An 18,867-nucleotide genomic window follows, 5' to 3' on the forward strand; every position below is an offset into this window, starting at 1 on the left:
GAGAGGCACACTCGATATCTTCCAGCTGTCGAGTGCATGAGCATATGTGCACACACACACGCACATGTGCACATACACACATGCATGCCCAGTACGTGCACACACACATTAAAACACTTAACCTACCTTTTGAGGTTACTTTGATCAGAATGGGACCATCTATAGATGGTTTACAGTGCCAACATAGAGCTTGCATCCTTTCAGGTCCTCAACCCATCCCAGCTGTTATTCTACCTACCCCCTCCCCTCCCCCAGTTATAGAAACCTGCCTCTTGGGGCATCAGGATCACGTGCAAAGTACACGTACATAAGATAAATTAAAAGCACAGAAATAAAGCTGGCTACGGTGGCTCGAGACTTCAGCCCCAGTGCTTGTGACATTGCCTGCATAGGTTTGCCAAGAGGTTAAGGCCAACTTGGGATATACAGCAAGTTCCAGGTCAGCCTGGGCTACAGTGAGACCCTACAGGAATACACAGGCCCATACACAGTTGTTGTTTTTCAAGGACAGCTCATCACTGTCTGTCTGAACACTTGGGGCAAGGCTTTCAGTCCCCCCAGCAGGGGCTGGCTTTCCCATAGGCACCTCCACATCTGCCAGTTCTTTCTTGAACCTGAGCTTTTCTGCTTACGGGTGGGTTAATCTTTAATGAAGAGGATGATCACAGGTTTCTCAGTTGTGAGACTTTTCCCACTTTCATTGCTGGCAGGTAAGAGAACAGAGAGGAAACAATTACTTTGAAGTCTTCTGCCCCATGCCTCATTGAATGTAGAAAGCGTGTGGTCAAACCATGCTTGCTTGCCTGAACACAGGACTTCCCTGAAACTTCAACTTCACAGAGGCCTCACTCATCAATTACCCATTCACTTGATGTGTATTTCGGGCTTATTGCATGCATGCCGGAGCCAGAAGCAAATTTTCAGTGGGGGGAAAAAAGTCCCATGAAGTAAAACTCCAGGGGCTGGGGAAGATAGCACAGGAGGTAAAGTGTTTATCTCACAAACGCGGTGGCCTTAGCTTGAACCCTAAGTACCCTTATAAACAACAACAACAAAAAAGCCAGGTATTGCCTGTGTGTCTACAATCCCAGCTCTAGGGATGCAGAACCCTAGGGCTGGCTAGCTACCTAGTCCAGCCTAGTTGGTGAGCCCTAGGTCATTGAGAGACCCTGTTTAAAAAGAAGAGGATAGGGGCTGGAGAAATGGCTTAGCAGTTAAGATGCTTGCCTGCAAAGCCTAAGGACCCATGTTCAACTTTCCAGATCCCACGTAAGCCACACGCACAAAGGTGAGGCAAGCGCAAGGTCACCCATGCCCACTAGGTGGCGCAAACATCTGGAGTTCGATTACAGTGGCTGAGGCCCTGGTGCGCCAATTCTCTCTCTCACACACACACTCTCTCACTAAAAAAATTAAAAACAAAACAAAACAAAACAAAAAATATATATATATATAAAATAACAGGTTGGTAGTCCTAATGATAATAACCAAGTTTCTCTTCAGCCTTCACACACATGTACATGAGCAGCTCTAGAGATGTGTGCCCCCACACATGAATATACATACATACACACATGAATATACATACATACACACATGAATATACATACATACACACATGGCAAAAAGAACAGTAGAACTGTGAAAAGGGTGTTTACCATAAGAAGGATAAACTTCTGTTGTGCCTTGTATAACTGAACTCCCTGTAACTATGATAAGAAGCCATGCCTACCATGAGTGGTAGTTTTATTTTTTGGTTTTTTTTAATATTTTATTATTTATTTATTTGACAGAGAGACAGAGAGAGAGAGAGAGAGAGAGAGGGAGAGAATGGGTGCGCCAGGGCCTCCAGCCACTACAAACGAACTCCAGATGTTTGCACCACCTTGTGCATCTGGTTACGTGGGTCCTGGGGAATTGAACCTGGGTCCTTTGGCTTTGCAGGCGAACGCCTTAACTGCTAAGCCATCCCTCCAGGCTGAGTGGTAGTTTTAGAAAACTTGTTTCAGCATTTTACTGGCCATTATCTTCAGCTGACCACTACCTTCTTTTCCTTTTCTTAAACAGATCGCTACGACGTTCCATGTGACCGTCCAAGATGATAATACCATCGTCGTCTCCTTAGAGGCCTCGGATGTCGTCCACCCAGCATCCACATATATTGTGAAGATCGCTGGAGAGTCCAAAAATTACTTCTTCGAGTTTGAGGAATTCAACATCACGTTGCCTCCTCCTGTTGTCTTCAAGGCCAGTTATCATGGTCTCTACTATATAATCACTCTGGTGGTGGTAAATGGGAACGTGGTTACCAAGCCATCCAGATCAATCACAGTGTTAACAAGTAAGCACCCCGCGATGACACCCTCTGTTTCTCTGATCATACCCCCATGGGGCTCTCTCTGAAGCCCAGCCTGCTAGAATAGCAAGACAGCTTGTCTCCAGTCAATAACATAGTTCAAAACTCTCCATTATGGGCTGGAGAGATGGCTTAGCGGTTAAGCGCTTGCCTGAGAAGCCTAAGGACTCCGGTTCGAGGCTCAATTCCCCAGGACCCACGTTAGCCAGATGCACAAGAGGGCACATGCATCTGGAGTTCTTTGCAGTGGCTGGAGGCCCTGGCGCACCCATTCTCTCTCTCTCTCTCTCTCTCTCTGCCTCTTTCTCTCTGTGTCTGTCACTCTCAAATAAATAAAAATATTTAAGGGGCTGGAGAGATGGCTTAGCGGTTAAGCGCTTGCCTGTGAAGCCTAAGGACCCCAGTTCGAGGCTTGGTTCCCCAGGTCCCATGTTAGCCAGATGCACAAGGGGGCGCACGTGTCTGGAGTTTGTTTGCAGAGGCTGGAAGCCCTGGCGCGCCCATTCTCTCTCTCTCCCTCTACCTGTCTTTCTCTCTGTGTCTGTCTCTCTCAAATAAATAAATAAATAATTTAAAAAAATATTTAAAAAAAAACAACTCTCCATTATGGATGCAGATTCTGATGATGTCCACTGTTACCCTTCGTTAACCCCCCCCAAAAAAAATCAATTTTAAACCAAAAAAGTAAACCTATTTGAGGTAGCATATTTCCGGTTCATGAATAGATCATGTAAATTTCTGCCATCTGACTTAGTAATATGATCATTCCTCTGTGGGATTGTTCCAGAATATATATTCTCATATTAAGCAATTTGGTTCTTGAGACAATGAATGTGTGATTATCCAGTCATACTCACATTTAATTGTACATTCCTAGTTGAGAAACAGAAGATATCTATGCATCTCTGTGGGTTTTATTTATTTACTTATTGCTTTGTTAGCTTGTTTTTAATTCCTATGGAGCACAGGCTAGCCTCAAATTCTCAGTCTTCCTGGCTCAGCATTTCAATGGTTAGATTTACAGGCTTGCATAGATATCTTGACCAGCCATTTTTCCTCTCCTCACCTTCAAAGTAGTCATGGCTTTTCCACTGCAGGGAAAAAAATGCCAACAACAACACACCCACACACAAAGAGCTAATGCTGATACTAAGGTGTTAGCAATGATTTTAACACTAAGTGATTTTCACTTTATGACTTTAACGTCTACTCAACGTAAAATGTGTAATGTACACCATAAGAGATATTCACACAGTAGAGAGCAGAGTTGTCTCCGAGGTGGTTTAACGCCTCATCTGTGTTTCTTTGCTTGTGTTCTTGAGTGGGATATTTTCAACAGGGACATCATTAGAATGCCAGCTGTGTTTGAGCATCATGGCCACAATGAGAGGAAAGGACAGAATGATACTGTCTGTTTGGGTACAAAGAGAAAGAAGCAAGAGCAAGCAAGAACCAAGCTAGAGGGACATCTTTTTAACCTGACTGTCAAAAATTAATTAAAGTGTCTATTGGCAGAATCCCAGGATCCGTATTAAGTCCAAAAACAATTAACCATGGCATAGATCCAAGATGGACGAGGTTCACAGATGTCACGGAAAGAGCTAGAAATTAATTCAATTAAAGGAAGAAGTCACTGATCAAATCCCATCTCCAGTTTGAGAAAGAAAAGTAATGGGAAAGTAGACTCAGAAGCTATGAGGGCATAGCGCCTTGGAATCAAAATTCTGCTCTGCTCATATTTGTAATTTCATGCATCCCTGACTACAGCCAAATAGACAGGTGACTCATAAATGTTAGTTCAAGGCAATTGAGCAAGAGTAGGGGAATTCTGTTGAAGGGAGGAGGCAGGGAGACTAACGCATAATGTAAACGTGGGCATAGAGGGCTGGAGTCAAGGCGCTTGCCCGCAAAGCCAAAGGACCCAAGTTCGATTCCCCAGGACCCATGTTAGCCAGTAAGCCAGGTACACAAGGTGGCACAAGTGTCTATAGTTTGTTTGCAGTGGCCTGAGGCCCTGGCATGCCATTCTCACTCTATCTCTCTCTCTCCCAAATAAATAAATCACACTTAAAAAACTTTTAAAGTGGACATAGAAAAGCAGTAGCTTCCTGACCCATCATCTATTAGCAATGTGCTGAGCCATACCCAAGCAAATGCTGGAAGTTTCGGTGCTGGAGGCAATGGCTCCCAAAAGAAGCTTAAAGTCAGACAGGGTGGTGCGTGCGTGTCATCCCAGCACTTGGTGCGTAGAAGCAAGTCGAGCAGGGTCAGCCTTGGCTATGTGGAAAAAATAAAAGCCAACAGACTGGGCTTCTCAACAAACAACAACAAATACATTTGATAAGTGAGCAAAAGCTAAGATGTTTCTGAAATATCACATTGATATTTTAGCACCTGCAGCAGGCTCTCCTTAAAACATCTATTTTCTCCCGTGGTTTCTTCCTTGGTCTATGGTTCTGGAAGTTTCTGAAGAGGTTTCTGTTTCTTTGCAACTTATGGATTTCTAAGTAAATGCTATTGGGATTGGAGAATGTACTTTCTATTTCAGTCACTGCTGGGATGAACCTCCAACCCAGACACAGTTTATGGAAGGAATGGGATTGACTTCAGGCGTACAGAGCCAGGGGACGTTTTGTAATGGCACAAGAAGCTGGCCTCTTTTTACACAGATCCACACAGAGAGAAAAATGACCACCAGAAACACCTAAAGCAAACACAAAACCACAGGGACCCAGGCAGAGCTCACTCTGCATACCTTAGGCTAGAAATCACATCTACTCCCGGTAATACCTTAGGGCTGAACCCCAGGACCCATCCTCCAGTGACAGCTCTTCCAGCTGGGCGACTGGAAACCCAGCTTACAAGCTTTAGTAAAACGTCTGAGCCTACTGGGGGACACACCTTCAAACTATCACAACGTTTGGGCTTGGTTTCAGGAACCCACCGGAAGTGTGTTTGCTTCCTCATTCGGGGAAGACACTCAAGAAGCCCCAATAAAAGTCAAACTGGCTGTTTTGCATCCTTGACACCCTCACTACCTGTTGATCTGTCCTGATATCACTTGCAGAGGGCTGTCCATCTCTCTACTTATAATTGTGCCTATGAATATTTCTCCCCCCGCCATTCCATCCACTGATGCTTTTCATAGTTCTGCTTTGACCTTGCTAGGGTCAGGCCTTCTTGGTATCACTTTATCTTTTTGAGGAGCTGATTCTTTTGTCTTCTTGTGCCTTCCTGCCTATCTCAAACTCTGAGCTGGAGAGATGGCTTAGCAGTTAAGGTGCTTAACTGTGGAGCCAAAGGACCCATGTTCGATTCCCCACAACCCACTTGTACCAGATGCACGTGACGGTGCATGTGTCTGGAGTTTGTCTGCAGTGGCCAGACACCGTAGTACTTTCTCACTCACTTTCTCTTTCATTCATAAGTAAATAAATAAATATTAGTTGCACCTTGCTTTCAGCAAACCCAGAGCATCCCAGTAATAGACTGCTATTGTTTTTTACTTAGTGTTAAGTCTCTGGGGGACACTCGATATCCTTGGTTGTCCTGGTCTAGCTTCAAGCTTAGGTAGACTCTGAAATCTAAGTTCTTTTTGTCTGATATTAATGTAACCATTTTAGTTTCCTTCTGATATCTATTTATTATTATTATTTTATTATTTATTTATTTATTTTGGTTTTTCAAAGTAGGGTCTCACTCTAGCCCAGGCTGATCTGGAATTCGCGATGGAGTCTCAGGGTGACCTCAAACTCATGGTGATCCACCTACCTCTGCCTCCCAAGTGCTGGGATTAAAGGCGTGCACCACCACGCCCAGCTGATATTTAATTTTTATTTATTTGAGAGCGGGAAAGAGAAAGAGAGAGAGAATGGGCATGCCAGGGCCTCCAGCCACTGCAAACAAACTCCAGATGCATGCTCCACCTTGTGCATCTGGTTTATGTGGATCCTAGGGAATCGAACCAAGGTCCTTTGGCTTTGCAGGCAAGTGCCTTATCTGCTAAGCCATATCTCTAGGCCATCCTTCTAATATCTCTTTATGTAGCATATTTGACCCATCATTTTACTTTCAACCTACCATATCTGTACATCTAAATTCATTTCGTATAGACAGTATCAAGTTGGGCTCTGCCTTTTTCTCTGTCTTTTGAGTGTTTCCATTAGCACCAGCCACTAAAAATAGCTTAACAGCATGTGTAACGTTAACAGTTTTGGTAGATATAATAAGATCTTTTTAAATGTGAGATTAATTAGAGTAGCATAGTTTATTTTGCTCACCATATTCAAAATATTATTTTAATATAGAATAAATACAAAAATTGACACACTTTTTTTAAACATAATTTAAAATAAAGAAAATGAGACAGGAGAGATCACTCAAGTCAATAAAGCATTGCTTTACAATCACAAATACCTGAATTCTATTCCCAGAACCTACCTCAAGCCACCAGGGCTGCAGCGAGGACTCAGTGGTTAAAGACACTTGTTTGCAAAGCCTGACGGCCTGCATTTAATTTCCCAGAACCATGTAAAGAAACAGACTCACAAAGTGACACAGGCATGTGGAGTTTGTTTGCAGGGACTGGCATGCAAGTATTCACTCTTTCTGTCCGCCTCTTTCTCTCATTCTCCCTCTCTCAAATTCATTTTTAAAAAATACCAGCTTCAAGCCTGTAGTTCCTACACTGGGGATGCAGAGATAGGACAATCTCTGAAGCATGCTGGCCAGCCAGGCTATCCTAAGCAATAAGGGTCAGAGCAGTGAGTGACCCTGGCTCAAAAGTAGATGGAGGCCTGGAGGAATGGCTTAGTGGTTAAGGTGTCTGTTTGCAAAGCCAAAGGACCCAGGTTCGATTCCCCAGGCCCCACGTTATCCAGATGCACAAGGTGGCACATGCATCTGGAGTTCAGTTGCAGTGGCTAAAGGCCCCGATACACCCATTTTCTCTATATATATCTCTTCCTCTCTCTCTGTCTTTCTCTCTGTCAAATAAATAAATAAAAATAAAATATTAAAAACTAGATGGATTAGGGCTATAGAGATGCCTTAGCAGTTAAGGCAATGGCTTGCAAAGCCTAAGGACCCATGTTTGACTCTCCAGATCCCTGGTAAGCCACACACACAAAGGTGAGGCAAGTGCAAGGTTGCACATGCCTGCTAAGTGATGCCAGCATGTGGAGTTTGATTTCAGTGACTGAAGCCCTGGTACACCAATTCTCTCTCTCTTACTCTCTCTCTCTCTCTCTCTCTTAAATAAAAAAAAAAATTAAAAATAGATGGACTATAATCCTAAGGATAACACCCAGGATTGTCCTGTGGCCTACACATAGACACACAGACACACAGACACAAGATACACACATACACACACACATATGAACATGCATATATGCACGTAAGCACACAGTACACACATGCAATAAAAATAATAACAATAATAATAAAGTTGAAACATAGCTCCTTAGCTGAAGTAGCCTCATTTTTTTGGATATTTTACTATTATTTAAATATTTATTTGACAGAGAGAAAAAGGCATAGAGAGAGAGAGAGAGAGAGAGAGAGAGAACGGGCATGCCAGAGCCTCCAGCCATTACAAATGAACTCCAGACACATGCGCCACTTTGTGCATCTGGTTTACATGGGTCCTGGGGAATTGAACTCGGGTCCTTTGGATTTTCAGGCAAGTGCCTTAACTGCTAAGCCATTCCTCCAGCCCCTAGCCTCATTCTAAATTCTCAAAAGCCATTGCTAGCTAGTAGTAGTCACCAGCTTAGATAGGCAAAGTTTGACCCATTTATATGCAATGTAATCAATTGTGTCTGAATTTAAAGTTACCTCATTGCTTAGGTCTTAGTTGAGTTTGGGGTGAAATATCAGGTAATAGTGGAGTGAGATCTATGGTATATCTGGAGTCTGCAGTTAATCATAGATTCCAGGAGTGCCAGGAAAGGTAACAGCATTTCTCAGGGTTTCTTTTCTAACGCTGCTCCCCAAAAACACAGAACATTATGGGCCACTGTTGTCTTTTACTTAGTTCTAAGTCTCTGGAAGTTGGGTACAGTGAAGATTCTATTTTATTTATTTATTTATTCATTTATTTATTTATTAGTGTGTGTGTGTGTGTGTGTGTGTGTGTGTGTGTGTGTGTGTGTATGTGAGAGAGAGAGAGAGAGAGAGAGAGAGAGAGAGAATGGGCACTCCACGGCCGCCAGCCACTGCAAACGAACTCCAGATGCATGTGCCCCCTTGTGCATCTGGCTTACATGGGCCCTGGGGATTCAAACTTGGGTCCTGTGGCTTTGTAGGCAAGCGTCTTAACTGCTAAGCCATCCCTCCAGCCCAGACACTGGAGATTCTTGGTTTTCCTGGCCCATCCTCGGGCTCAGGTAGACGCTGCAATCTAAGATGGGCCATTCTCAACATTGCCATCCATGTTTTTCTCCTGATAACTAGATTCCTCATGAGAACTGCAAGACAGACAGCCCCGTGCCTCCTCCACACCCAGGCACAGAGCTCTGCTTGTGGTCAGCATGTGTCCAGCTCCGGTTCGGTTCCCTGCTTGCCCCTCAGCCCCCTGTGGTAACAGAACCCTAGCAATACATACAGCCCGGGAATAGAGGTCTTTTGCTTTTCCTCTTATTGACAAAGAGATCTTTTTCATGAGAACTGGGAGAAAATGACTTTTTTTTTTTCTGCCCTTTCCCAATGCCCTAAAGCTTCTGGTTTGTATTCAAAAAAGATCCAATAAAACAAATTTTTATTACTGACCTTAGTGATTCATCTGAATCCCAGTGCCCTTGTGAGAGAACTCAGTGCCCTCTGTGCCCCAGGCCAACGCCTTGAGAGAAAAACCAGAGAAAGTGCTAGAAGGAGAGAGAGAGAAAAGAAATCCGCACATAGACTCTCAATTGTTATGATCTAGTACCATCTTGGAATTTCTGAAGGACAGAAGCGTCTAGAGTGCTGTGATTTGAAGTGAGCCCCACCAAGCCGAATGTGGTGATGCACACCTTTAATCCCAGCACTTGGGAGGCAGAGGCAGGAGGATCACCACCCTGAGACTACATAGTGAATTCCAGGTCAGCCTGGGATACAGCAAGATCCTGCCTCAAAAAGAATAAGAAGAGGAAGAGGAGGACGAGGAGGAAGAGGAAGAAGAAAGACTGTACCCCACCATGCCCAGACCAACCGATCATTCTTTAAATTTAATTTAAATTCATTTTAAAATTAATTCAAGCATCTTCCTGTGGCTATGAGCTACCATAGACAGAGTAGCCCCAAGCTGTCACTGAGACCATCCGCTCAGGCTTTCTGAGCGTGTTACCCTGGGGTTTCTTCCCAAGGGGAAACAGTGCTTCCCTTCTCCTCAGAGGAGCTCATCTGTCCTTGGAATGCCCTTCACTTGGTCACCTTGCAAACTCACCTCCGGAAAACTTAGGATTTTGTGGATTTCTTGGCTTTTGTTGTCTTTGTTGCTGCTGCTGGTTTGAGACAGGGCATGGAGAACATCATGTTATCTTTGATGTTTCTCAACATGAAGAGGAAGAAGAAGCATTCATTTCAAATGAGTCGTGAATGAATGGTGGCCTCGTACATCTATCTCATCCTGTACCCCATTACGCACATTGTCTCAGCTTCGAGAAGCAATAGTAGGTTGGGAATGTGAGAACTGGAGATAAGGGTATGGATATTTCAATAGTAGATTTATGGAGCCACCAGGTAGCATTTGGGTTTTTAGTTTCCTCTATTATAAAAGAAAGAATGTAAAAACATATCATATCATTATTAATGTCATGAATTACTGTTATTTTTACATAAATATTTGTATTTTATTTGCAAGCATAGAGAGTTAAAAGAGAGACAGAGAGTATGGACATGCCAGGGCCTCCAGGTACATTCAATGAACTCCAGATACATTCGCCACTTTGTGTATCTGGCTTTGCGTGGGTAACTGGGGGGAGTTGACCTTGGCTTGTTAGGTTTTGCAGGCAAGTGCCTTAACCACTGAGCATTCTTTCCAGCCTATTTTATTGTTCTTTTAATTCATGTCAACCACTTAAAAATATAAAACCTGGGGCTGGAGGGATGGCTTATTGGTTAAGGCACTCACTTGCAAAGCCAAAGTACCAAGGTTCAATTCCCCAGGACCCTCGTAAGCCAGATGCACAAGGTGGCGCATGCACGTGGAGTTCCTTTGCAGCAACTGAAGGCCCTGATATGGCCTGTTCACTCTACATATCTTCCTCTCTCTCTCTCTTTCTCAAATAAATAATTTATTCTAAAAATCCAAAAAAGAATAAAATTTACAAAAAATAAAACCTGGAGCTGGAGCAAGGGTTCAGTGGGGAAAGCCTTGAATTTGGATCCACAGCACTCATGTAAAAGCCAAGTGGGTCTCTCATACCCATAATTCCAGCCCTGGGAAGCAGAAGCAGAACCTCAGGACCCACATAAGCCAGATGCACAAGGGGCACCTGCATCTGGAGTCCATTTGCAGTGGCTAGAGGCCTTGGCACGCCCCCCCCTCAAATAAATAACTAAAATAAACAAATAAAAGTTAATATATTTTTAAAAAGAATTTGAAATCCCACTCTTAGCTTGTCAAGATTGGCTTTGTGAGCTGTAGTTGGCCAAATTGATCTGGTGGCTCATGCTAGGATTGTAATCATACCTACGGGGCACTGCTGTGAAATAATGTAAATAGTTTGAATCACAAAAAAAAAAAGAGTAAACTCCACCATGTATGATCACCGAATTCCATCAGGAGCACCATTAAAACGCCAGAAGCAGTGGCAGCCAGTGTGATTCACCACATCACAGACAAGAGCCAACAGAGACAGATTAGGCAGGGAAGTGTCTGCGAGCCAGCGGTGGCTGGTCTGAGGCAGAAATGAGGGTAAAGAGAGGATCAAATCCCCCCCCCCACACACACTTCGATGTTTTGAAAAGAAACAAGAAGAATTAAGAAGATGAGATCAGAGGCGGGGAGAATAATTCAGGAAGCTGTTCAAATGTTCCAGGAAGAGAATCATGGGGTTCTGAGCTAAGTCAGCTGCTCTGCACCCTGGGCCGCTTCCCATCCCAGGGGCCCGCTGGGGTTCCTGCAGCTGAGGGGTCCGGCCAGATCTCAGGCACACCAAAAACACAGAGCAACAAGCCCTGGCCTGGGATGCAGGATCAGTCTTTTGTCCCCATTCCTGCTGTCAGAGGGAGGGACTAATCACAAGTCCTCCACCCTTAAGTGAACCACATCTGGTGAGACAGACTCCTGGCTCTCACCTATCGGGGCTTGAGCCCTGGCCCAGCAGCTTCATTAGGTTTTAGTTCTACAAAGCAGAGCCATCTCAGACAGACGTGCCTCTTAGCGGTCAGCACTTGCTAACTGCCGTAGTCAGCTTCCTGTGGCTGGGATGAACTTCCGAACCAGGCACTGTTTATAGGGGGAATGGAATTTGTTGAAGCCTACAGTTCCAGGGGAAGTTCCATAATGGCAGAAGAAGCTGGAGCCCTTTCATAGATCCTCACAGAGAGAGAAACTACCACCAGCACACAGAAAACCCAGGCAGAACTCAAGCACTATGCATCTCTTAGGCTGGAATTCAAATCCAACCCCCAAATCCACCCAGCAATACCTGCTCCAGCCAGGTATCTATAAATCCAAGAAGCTTTAATAAAACTGCATCTGGGCTAGAGATATGGCTAAGCAGAAGAGGCGCTTGCCTGAGAAGGCTAAGGACCCATGTTTGACTCTCCAGATCCCACGTAAGCCAGACGCACAAAGGTGAGGCAAGTGCAAGGTTGCACATGCCCACTAGGTGGCACAAGCATCTTGAGTTCGCTTTCAGTGGCTGAGGCCCTGGAGCACCAATTTTCTCTCTTTCTGCTTCTCTCTGTCTCTAAATTAAATTTAAAAAAAAGTTAACTCCTTGGAGAGTACTTATTGGAGGCTATCCATTCAAACTACCTTGCTACCAAAGGCAGGGTGTTTTGCTTTTCATTTATTTATTTTTTAACAGCAACTGCTCCGTTTTCTTTGCCTCTTCTCTCGGATAATCACATTTGGAACATTCACTTTTTTCCTTCAAGTGCACCTCGAGAAGTGGCTGTGGTTACCTGGAACACACACTGTGTCTGTGAGTGACCACCAGTGAATGTGTGGCCCACAGAGAGCCCCCATGTAGTTACACCTGCTGAAGCTGACAGTTAGTGAATAATTTTTAAATATTCCCCTTCATACACAATGTCCCTCATGATCTCTGTGAATTGCTTAAAGGTAATTAAGAAACATAACACACGTGAAATTTAAATGTATTTCATCATGTGAAATGCCTAACAAAAAAAAAAAACACAGTAATAGTAAATGCCATGTTCTACTTTTCATTAAAAGTAAAAATGAAATTGATATTGGGATTTCTGGTCAAAATATGACAGTCAATTCCTGCTTTGTCATATACTGTTTTTCTGCTAGTACCATAAAACTAAAAGAAAGCCAAGAGTATGTTGCCAAATTCAAGAACTACAGTGGTCTCTGAGTCACAAACAAAACTGAGACTCAAAGCGAGCCGGGTAGGCTGAAGCAATGGGCCCCCTGTGTTCCAGGTAAGGAAGAGACACTTGTGAGTTTGAGCATCCACAGAGAGAAAATACTGGAATCTTTCACAATAGACAAGATAAAGCCAGATGCTTGGCTACTTAAGGAAACATGCACACATGCAGAGCTGGGAATGCCGTGGACATGATGTGAAGAATCCCAAAGTGTTACTTACCTTGTTTTAGACTGCAGGCTATGGTGGCTGGCTTAGAGAGGGGCAATGGGTTACAGCCTCAGGAGCAAGGAAATGAGAAATAAGTCCAGAGCCTGTGTTTTCGATCACATAACGAAACCTATGCTTAAGATGATGGGTAACAAGCTATAACAGTTTGTAGTCTATTATTTAATTTTTAAATACGTATTTTCTATTTAAAGCAGTCTAAAAAAGCTTAAGGTATTTTTCTGATGTTTATAGACAAAAGTTAAAGAATAATACACATTTTCAAAGATCAGCAGTAGCCAAGCAGAAAGGGCCAGCAATGAAGTAAAAGTTTTGGACATGAAAAATACGTGATTTTGTAAATTAATTTAAAATCTTCATTGACCAAGCTAATGCAGTTGAAATTGACTACATTGAAAATTAACTTTGAATTGATGGGATATTGATGCCTATTAGAAAGAATTTGCAAGGTTACACTGTTCAATCATCCCATAGGTTGTATATAGTGATTTAGCTCACAGACATAGAAGTCTAGTGAGGAGCCCCAACTAAGCAAGCTTAAAAGTTCAAGAAAAAGGGCTGGAGGGATGGCTTAGCAGTTAAGCGCTTGCCTGTGAAGCCTAAGGACCCCGGTTCGAGGCTCGGTTCCCCAGGTCCCACGTTAGCCAGATGCACAAGGGGGCGCACGCGTCTGGAGTTCGTTTGCAGAGGCTGGAAGCCCTGGCGCGCCCATTCTCTCTCTCTCCCTCTATCTGTCTTTCTCTCTCTGCCTGTCACTCTCAAATAAATAAATAAAAAATGAACAAAAAATATTGTAAAAAAAAGTTCAAGAAAAAAACTGAGGGAGAGCTGGGCATGGTGGCGCACGCCTTTAATCCCAGCACACTGGAGGCAGAGATAAGAGGATCACCATCAGTTCGAGGCCACCCTAGACAACATAGTGAATTCCAGGTCAGTCTGGGCTAAAAAAGGAAGAAGAACTGAGGGAAAGATGGGCTCATATGTGAAGAGATAAGTATGACAACCTCACTTGTGGAATTACACAAATCCAGAGTACCAGAATATCTAGTAGTAATTTTTTTAAAGACCATATCTCCTGCCCACTAAGTGGCGTAAGCATCTGGAGTTCGATTGCAGTGGCTGAGGTTCTAGTATGTCAATTCTCTCTCTCCCTCTCTCTCTTCCTCTCTCTAAAGTAAAATTTTTAAAAAGACCCTATCTAAACACATGTTATTGAAACTGTGGGTTACCAAGTTTAATCGATAACCTTGGAAGATCTCAGAGTGTGACTCAGTGTGTACAAGGGACTGCCCTGCTGACAAAAGTCTTCTGTGTTATGATGATTAGTGCAAAAAGCCACAGAAACATCATCTTCAAGGTACTGAGAGGGTCCCTGTGCCATAGATTTGTAGCCACAGAATTCACAATAATGGATAACAGAAAGCAAATTACCTACCAAAACCCTAACAGATGACTTGTTCAGTTGATATAGTTGTAAAGCAGACACTGAAAGTTTCTAAAGACATGGTTCAAAGTGGTCGAATTCCAAAATAGTAGGTGATAAAACCAAGCTAGGGAACAATATGTATGGTATGATGGCATTACTATATTAAAACATGAAATAATGTTGGATACATTCAAATATAAAAAGGAATTTAAAATAAAAACAGCCTGAGAAGAAAAAGTCCAAGTTCAGAATAGTAAATTATTTTCCTTTGGCTACAATGGAGGAAGAATAGAGCCCAGGTAAGTTCAACTTTGATGGTAATTTTTCTTGAGGCAAGCCCAACAATCTGGTCTTATTTTTAAATTATTTTTTAATGCTAGGGTGTGAGAGAGAGAGAATTGGCCCACCGGGGCCTCCAGCTACTGCAGTCAAGTTGCAACGTGTGTGCCCCTTGTGTGCATGTACAAAATCGTGTGCTTGCATCACTTTGTGTGTCTGGTTTACATGGGATCTGGGGAGTCAAACATGGGTCCTTAGGCTTCACAGGCAAGCACCTTAGCCGCTAAGCCATCTCTATCCTCAGACTTGCCCTTTTTTTTTTTAATTTATTTATTTGAGAGCGACAGACACAGAGAGAAAGACAGATAGAGGGGGAGAGAGAGAATGGGCGCGCCAGGGCTTCCAGCCTCTGCAAACGAACTCCAGACGCGTGCGCCCCCTTGTGCATCTGGCTAACGTGGGACCTGGGGAACCGAGCCTCGAACCGGGGTCCTTAGGCTTCACGGGCAAGTGCTTAACCGCTAAGCCATCTCTCCAGCCCCAGAGTTGCCCTTTTTTATGAGATAGAGCAAGAGTGAGAAAGAGAGGGAGAGTGAGGGAGAGAGAGTGACTTGGCATGCCAGGGCCTCCAGCCACTTTAACCAAACTCCAGATGCTTGCACCACCTTGTGCACATGAGCAACTTTGTGCATGTGTCACTTGTGCGTCTGGCTTACGTGGGATCTGGGGAGTAGAACATGGGTCCTTAGGCTTCATAGGCAAGTGCCTTAACTGCTAAGCCTTCTCTCCAGCCCTTGACTATAGTTCTACATGTTTCTTTCTTTTGTCTGTGGCCCAGGGGATTGTGTTGTGAGAGGTGGGGGTTAAGGCAGGTGGTCACATGTAGCCCAGGCTAGTCTCAAACTTGCTGTGTAGCTGAGGATGACCTTGAACTCCTGACCCTCCTATGTCCATCTCCCATGTGCTAGAATTTCCTCACACTGCAACGTTTCCTCCTTTGAAAAAAATAAAAGTTCCAAAGACAAGAAAATAAATGAAGTATAAAGTTGTTGAGTGATCACTTTTATTTTATTTATTTATTTATTTTTAATTTTTCTGGTTTCTCAAGGTAGGGTTTCACTCTAGCCCAGGCTGGACTAGAATTCACTATGTGGTCTCAGGGTGGCCTTGAACTCACAGCCACCCTCCTACCTTTGCCTCCCAAGTGCTGGGATTCAAGGCGTGCGCCACCACACCCAACTAAGTGATCATATTCTCCAGCAACCCGGGTTCTGTTTGGTGCAGTCCGGCTCCTAAAACAAGGGAGGGAAGTACAATCAAGTGGCTGGCAGGGGATACCTACTGAATTACTGGGTTTGTACCTTGCCATCCCTCGGAAACAGGTGGGTCATTCAGGCTTTAGGCTATGGGACATCACTTAATTTCTAAAGCAAATAATGACAAAGCAAGTACCTGGATAGGAAGAAGCTTAAGATATCTTCCAATTCTAGGGCAGAAGGGCCTCAGCTGGGCCTGAGCACATGGAGTTGAAGATTTACAGCTGACCCAGGTCCTGGCCGTGAAGCTGAGAGAAATGTCTCCCACACACTTGTAAGCGAGGGCTTTAGAAATTCTCTAAGTTTAAAGTTCAAATAGTCTTCCGAAGCCAAAAATACATAAGGAAATAAAAGAAGAAATCAGAAAGTAAATAAGCCCCATGTGTTTTGAATGTCAAAGTTTGCCTATGGCTGTTGATGGGTGACTTCCTACCTCAGGGCAGGGAAGGCTGACTGGGCCTCCTTGTCCCCTGGGTGTCCCCTGGGTGTGGCAGTAGGAACACTGGTGAGGGTTGGAGACAGGAAGGTAGCCATAATATTGTAGCCCTACTGTGTGGCTGTTAGCTTAGTCAGCCTCTGCATGGGGCAGACTCCTTGCGTTTGTGGTTGGGTTGACCTGAAACTTGATCAGAACTTCCTGGAGAGGTTTGAACTCAGCATTTAGAGTCTTCAGGGCTGGCTGGTTGGGTGGTTTACCGACCACGTTGTGTTCACTCTGAATGGTGACCTTTTAGTTGGGAAAAGCAAACATGGGACCAAGATATGACAGAAATATTTTAAAACAATTTTTAAATTTTTTTTTTATTTTTATTCTTTTGAGAGAGAGAAAGGGTGTGCCAGGGCCTCTAGCCACTGCAAATGAACTCTAGACGTATGTGCCATCTTGTGCATCCAGTTATACCTGAGACCTGGGGAATCGAACCTAGGTCCTTATGCTTCGAAGGCAAGTGCCTTAATCACTAAGCCATCTCTCTAGCCCAAAACAGAAACTTTTAAACCAGAGAGTATAGAATAAGGTCTGCAGAGATTTGATCACAAAACATGATGAAGGCCTCCTATTTTTTATATTTTATATATTTATTTATTTGAGAAAGAATTAATTCTTTGTGATAAATTAACAACTCAGTCAAATTAAGAATGTTCTTGGGGGCTGGCGAGATGGCTTATTGGTCAAGCACTTGCCTGTGAAACTTAAGGACCCCGGTTTGAGGCTCGACTCCCCAGGACCCACGTTAGCCAGATGCACAAGGGGGTGCACATGTCTGGAGTTCGTTTACAGTGGCTGGAGGCCCTGGCGTGCCAATTCTCTATCTATCTCTATGTGCCTCTTTCTCTCCCTGTCTGCCTCTCACTCTCAAATAAATAAATAAATAACTTAAAAGAAAAGAATATTCTTGGGCCGGGCATGGTGGCACACACCTTTAATCCCAGCACTCAGGAAGCAGAGGTTGGAGAATCGCAGTGAGTTCAAGGCCACCCTGAGACTACAGAGTGAATTTCAGGTCAGCCAGGGCTAGAGTGAGACACTACCTCAAAAAAAAAAAAAAACCAAACCAAAAAACAGAATGTTCTTAAACTTCTGTAGAAAACACCATATAAGCTATCCATTCCACAACATTGAGTGGTTTGCAATTTTTATCCCTAACAGAAAAAACAACTGCTAAATTCACATGAAAAAATAAATTATCACGTAAGTATTTATCACTGGCTAGAGGCAAAAGTCCTTTCTGTTACTGGTCTGTTATTAATATAAATTTTTCTCGGTACAAAGAAAAACAATGAACAAGACATTTAATGGTCCAGAGAAGAGTTCTCAGCTCTCCTCTTCTCCATTCCCTTTCTTCCTCTCCCTTCCTTTTCCCTCCTCTCCTCGTCTCTTCTCTTTTCTCTGTTAAATTGCTCGTGACAAGCAATGCAGAATCTCATTGGGTTTCCATTACGCATTACGCATTATGTTTATCTGTTGAACATGCATACATAGATAGATGTGCGCACACACACACACACACACACACACACACACACATTTTTTTTTTGAGGCAGGGTTTCACTCTAGCCCAAGCTGACCTGTAACTCACTCTTTAGCCCAGGCTGGCTTTGAAATCCTGGCAATCCTCCCACTTCGGGAATTATAGGCACGAGCCACCACGCCTGGCTCTGAATGGATATATTAATATTTGTCCTTTGTAGACATCAGAGATTTCACCAATGACAAAAGGAAAAATGAATATGAAAGCTATTTGAAAGCAGACAACACCATGTATGTACGATGCACTTGTTGGTGACCGTAAGGAGCACACTAAGTCCCCATGATGAAGCTGAATGCTAAGGGAACTAAAAATGCAATTATAAAGATAGAAGTAACGTTTGCATGATCATTGGCGCTTTCAGGTATTAATGACGGCCTCTCTTCCCCTCTTCCTCTGTCCTCTCTCCATTTACATCTCTCTAGAACCTTTACCCATAACCAGCGTTTCCATATATGACTACAAGCCTTCTCCTGAAACAGGAGTCCTATTTGAGATTCATTATCCAGAAAAATTTAATGTTTTCACAAGAGTAAACATCAGCTACTGGGAAGGGAAAGGTTTCCGGACAATGTTGTACAAAGGTAAGAGGCAATAGGAAATGGAATAAAGGATGACTAATACATTTTGCATGACTTTCAAAAGTGGTCTTGCTGACTCGAAGGGGTTTTTATGGGGGCTGGGGAGA

The 18,867-nt window shown here is 43.6% G+C and overlaps 1 protein-coding gene across 2 annotated transcripts in view; it reads left to right on the plus strand.

Moving 5' to 3' along the window:
• Positions 1 to 18,867, plus strand: part of Ptpro (protein tyrosine phosphatase receptor type O) — a 263,974-nt gene that overhangs the window by 146,253 nt on the left and 98,854 nt on the right. For both annotated transcript variants that reach the window (XM_045139541.1, XM_045139542.1), the window contains exons 2-3: positions 2,068 to 2,341; positions 18,605 to 18,763. In XM_045139541.1, the coding sequence (XP_044995476.1) occupies positions 2,068 to 2,341; positions 18,605 to 18,763 (433 nt within the window). The remainder of the gene's footprint in view (positions 1 to 2,067; positions 2,342 to 18,604; positions 18,764 to 18,867) is intronic.

The sequence above is a fragment of the Jaculus jaculus genome, chromosome 22 (assembly GCF_020740685.1).
Source record: "Jaculus jaculus isolate mJacJac1 chromosome 22, mJacJac1.mat.Y.cur, whole genome shotgun sequence".
Taxonomy (NCBI): Eukaryota; Metazoa; Chordata; class Mammalia; order Rodentia; family Dipodidae; genus Jaculus; species Jaculus jaculus.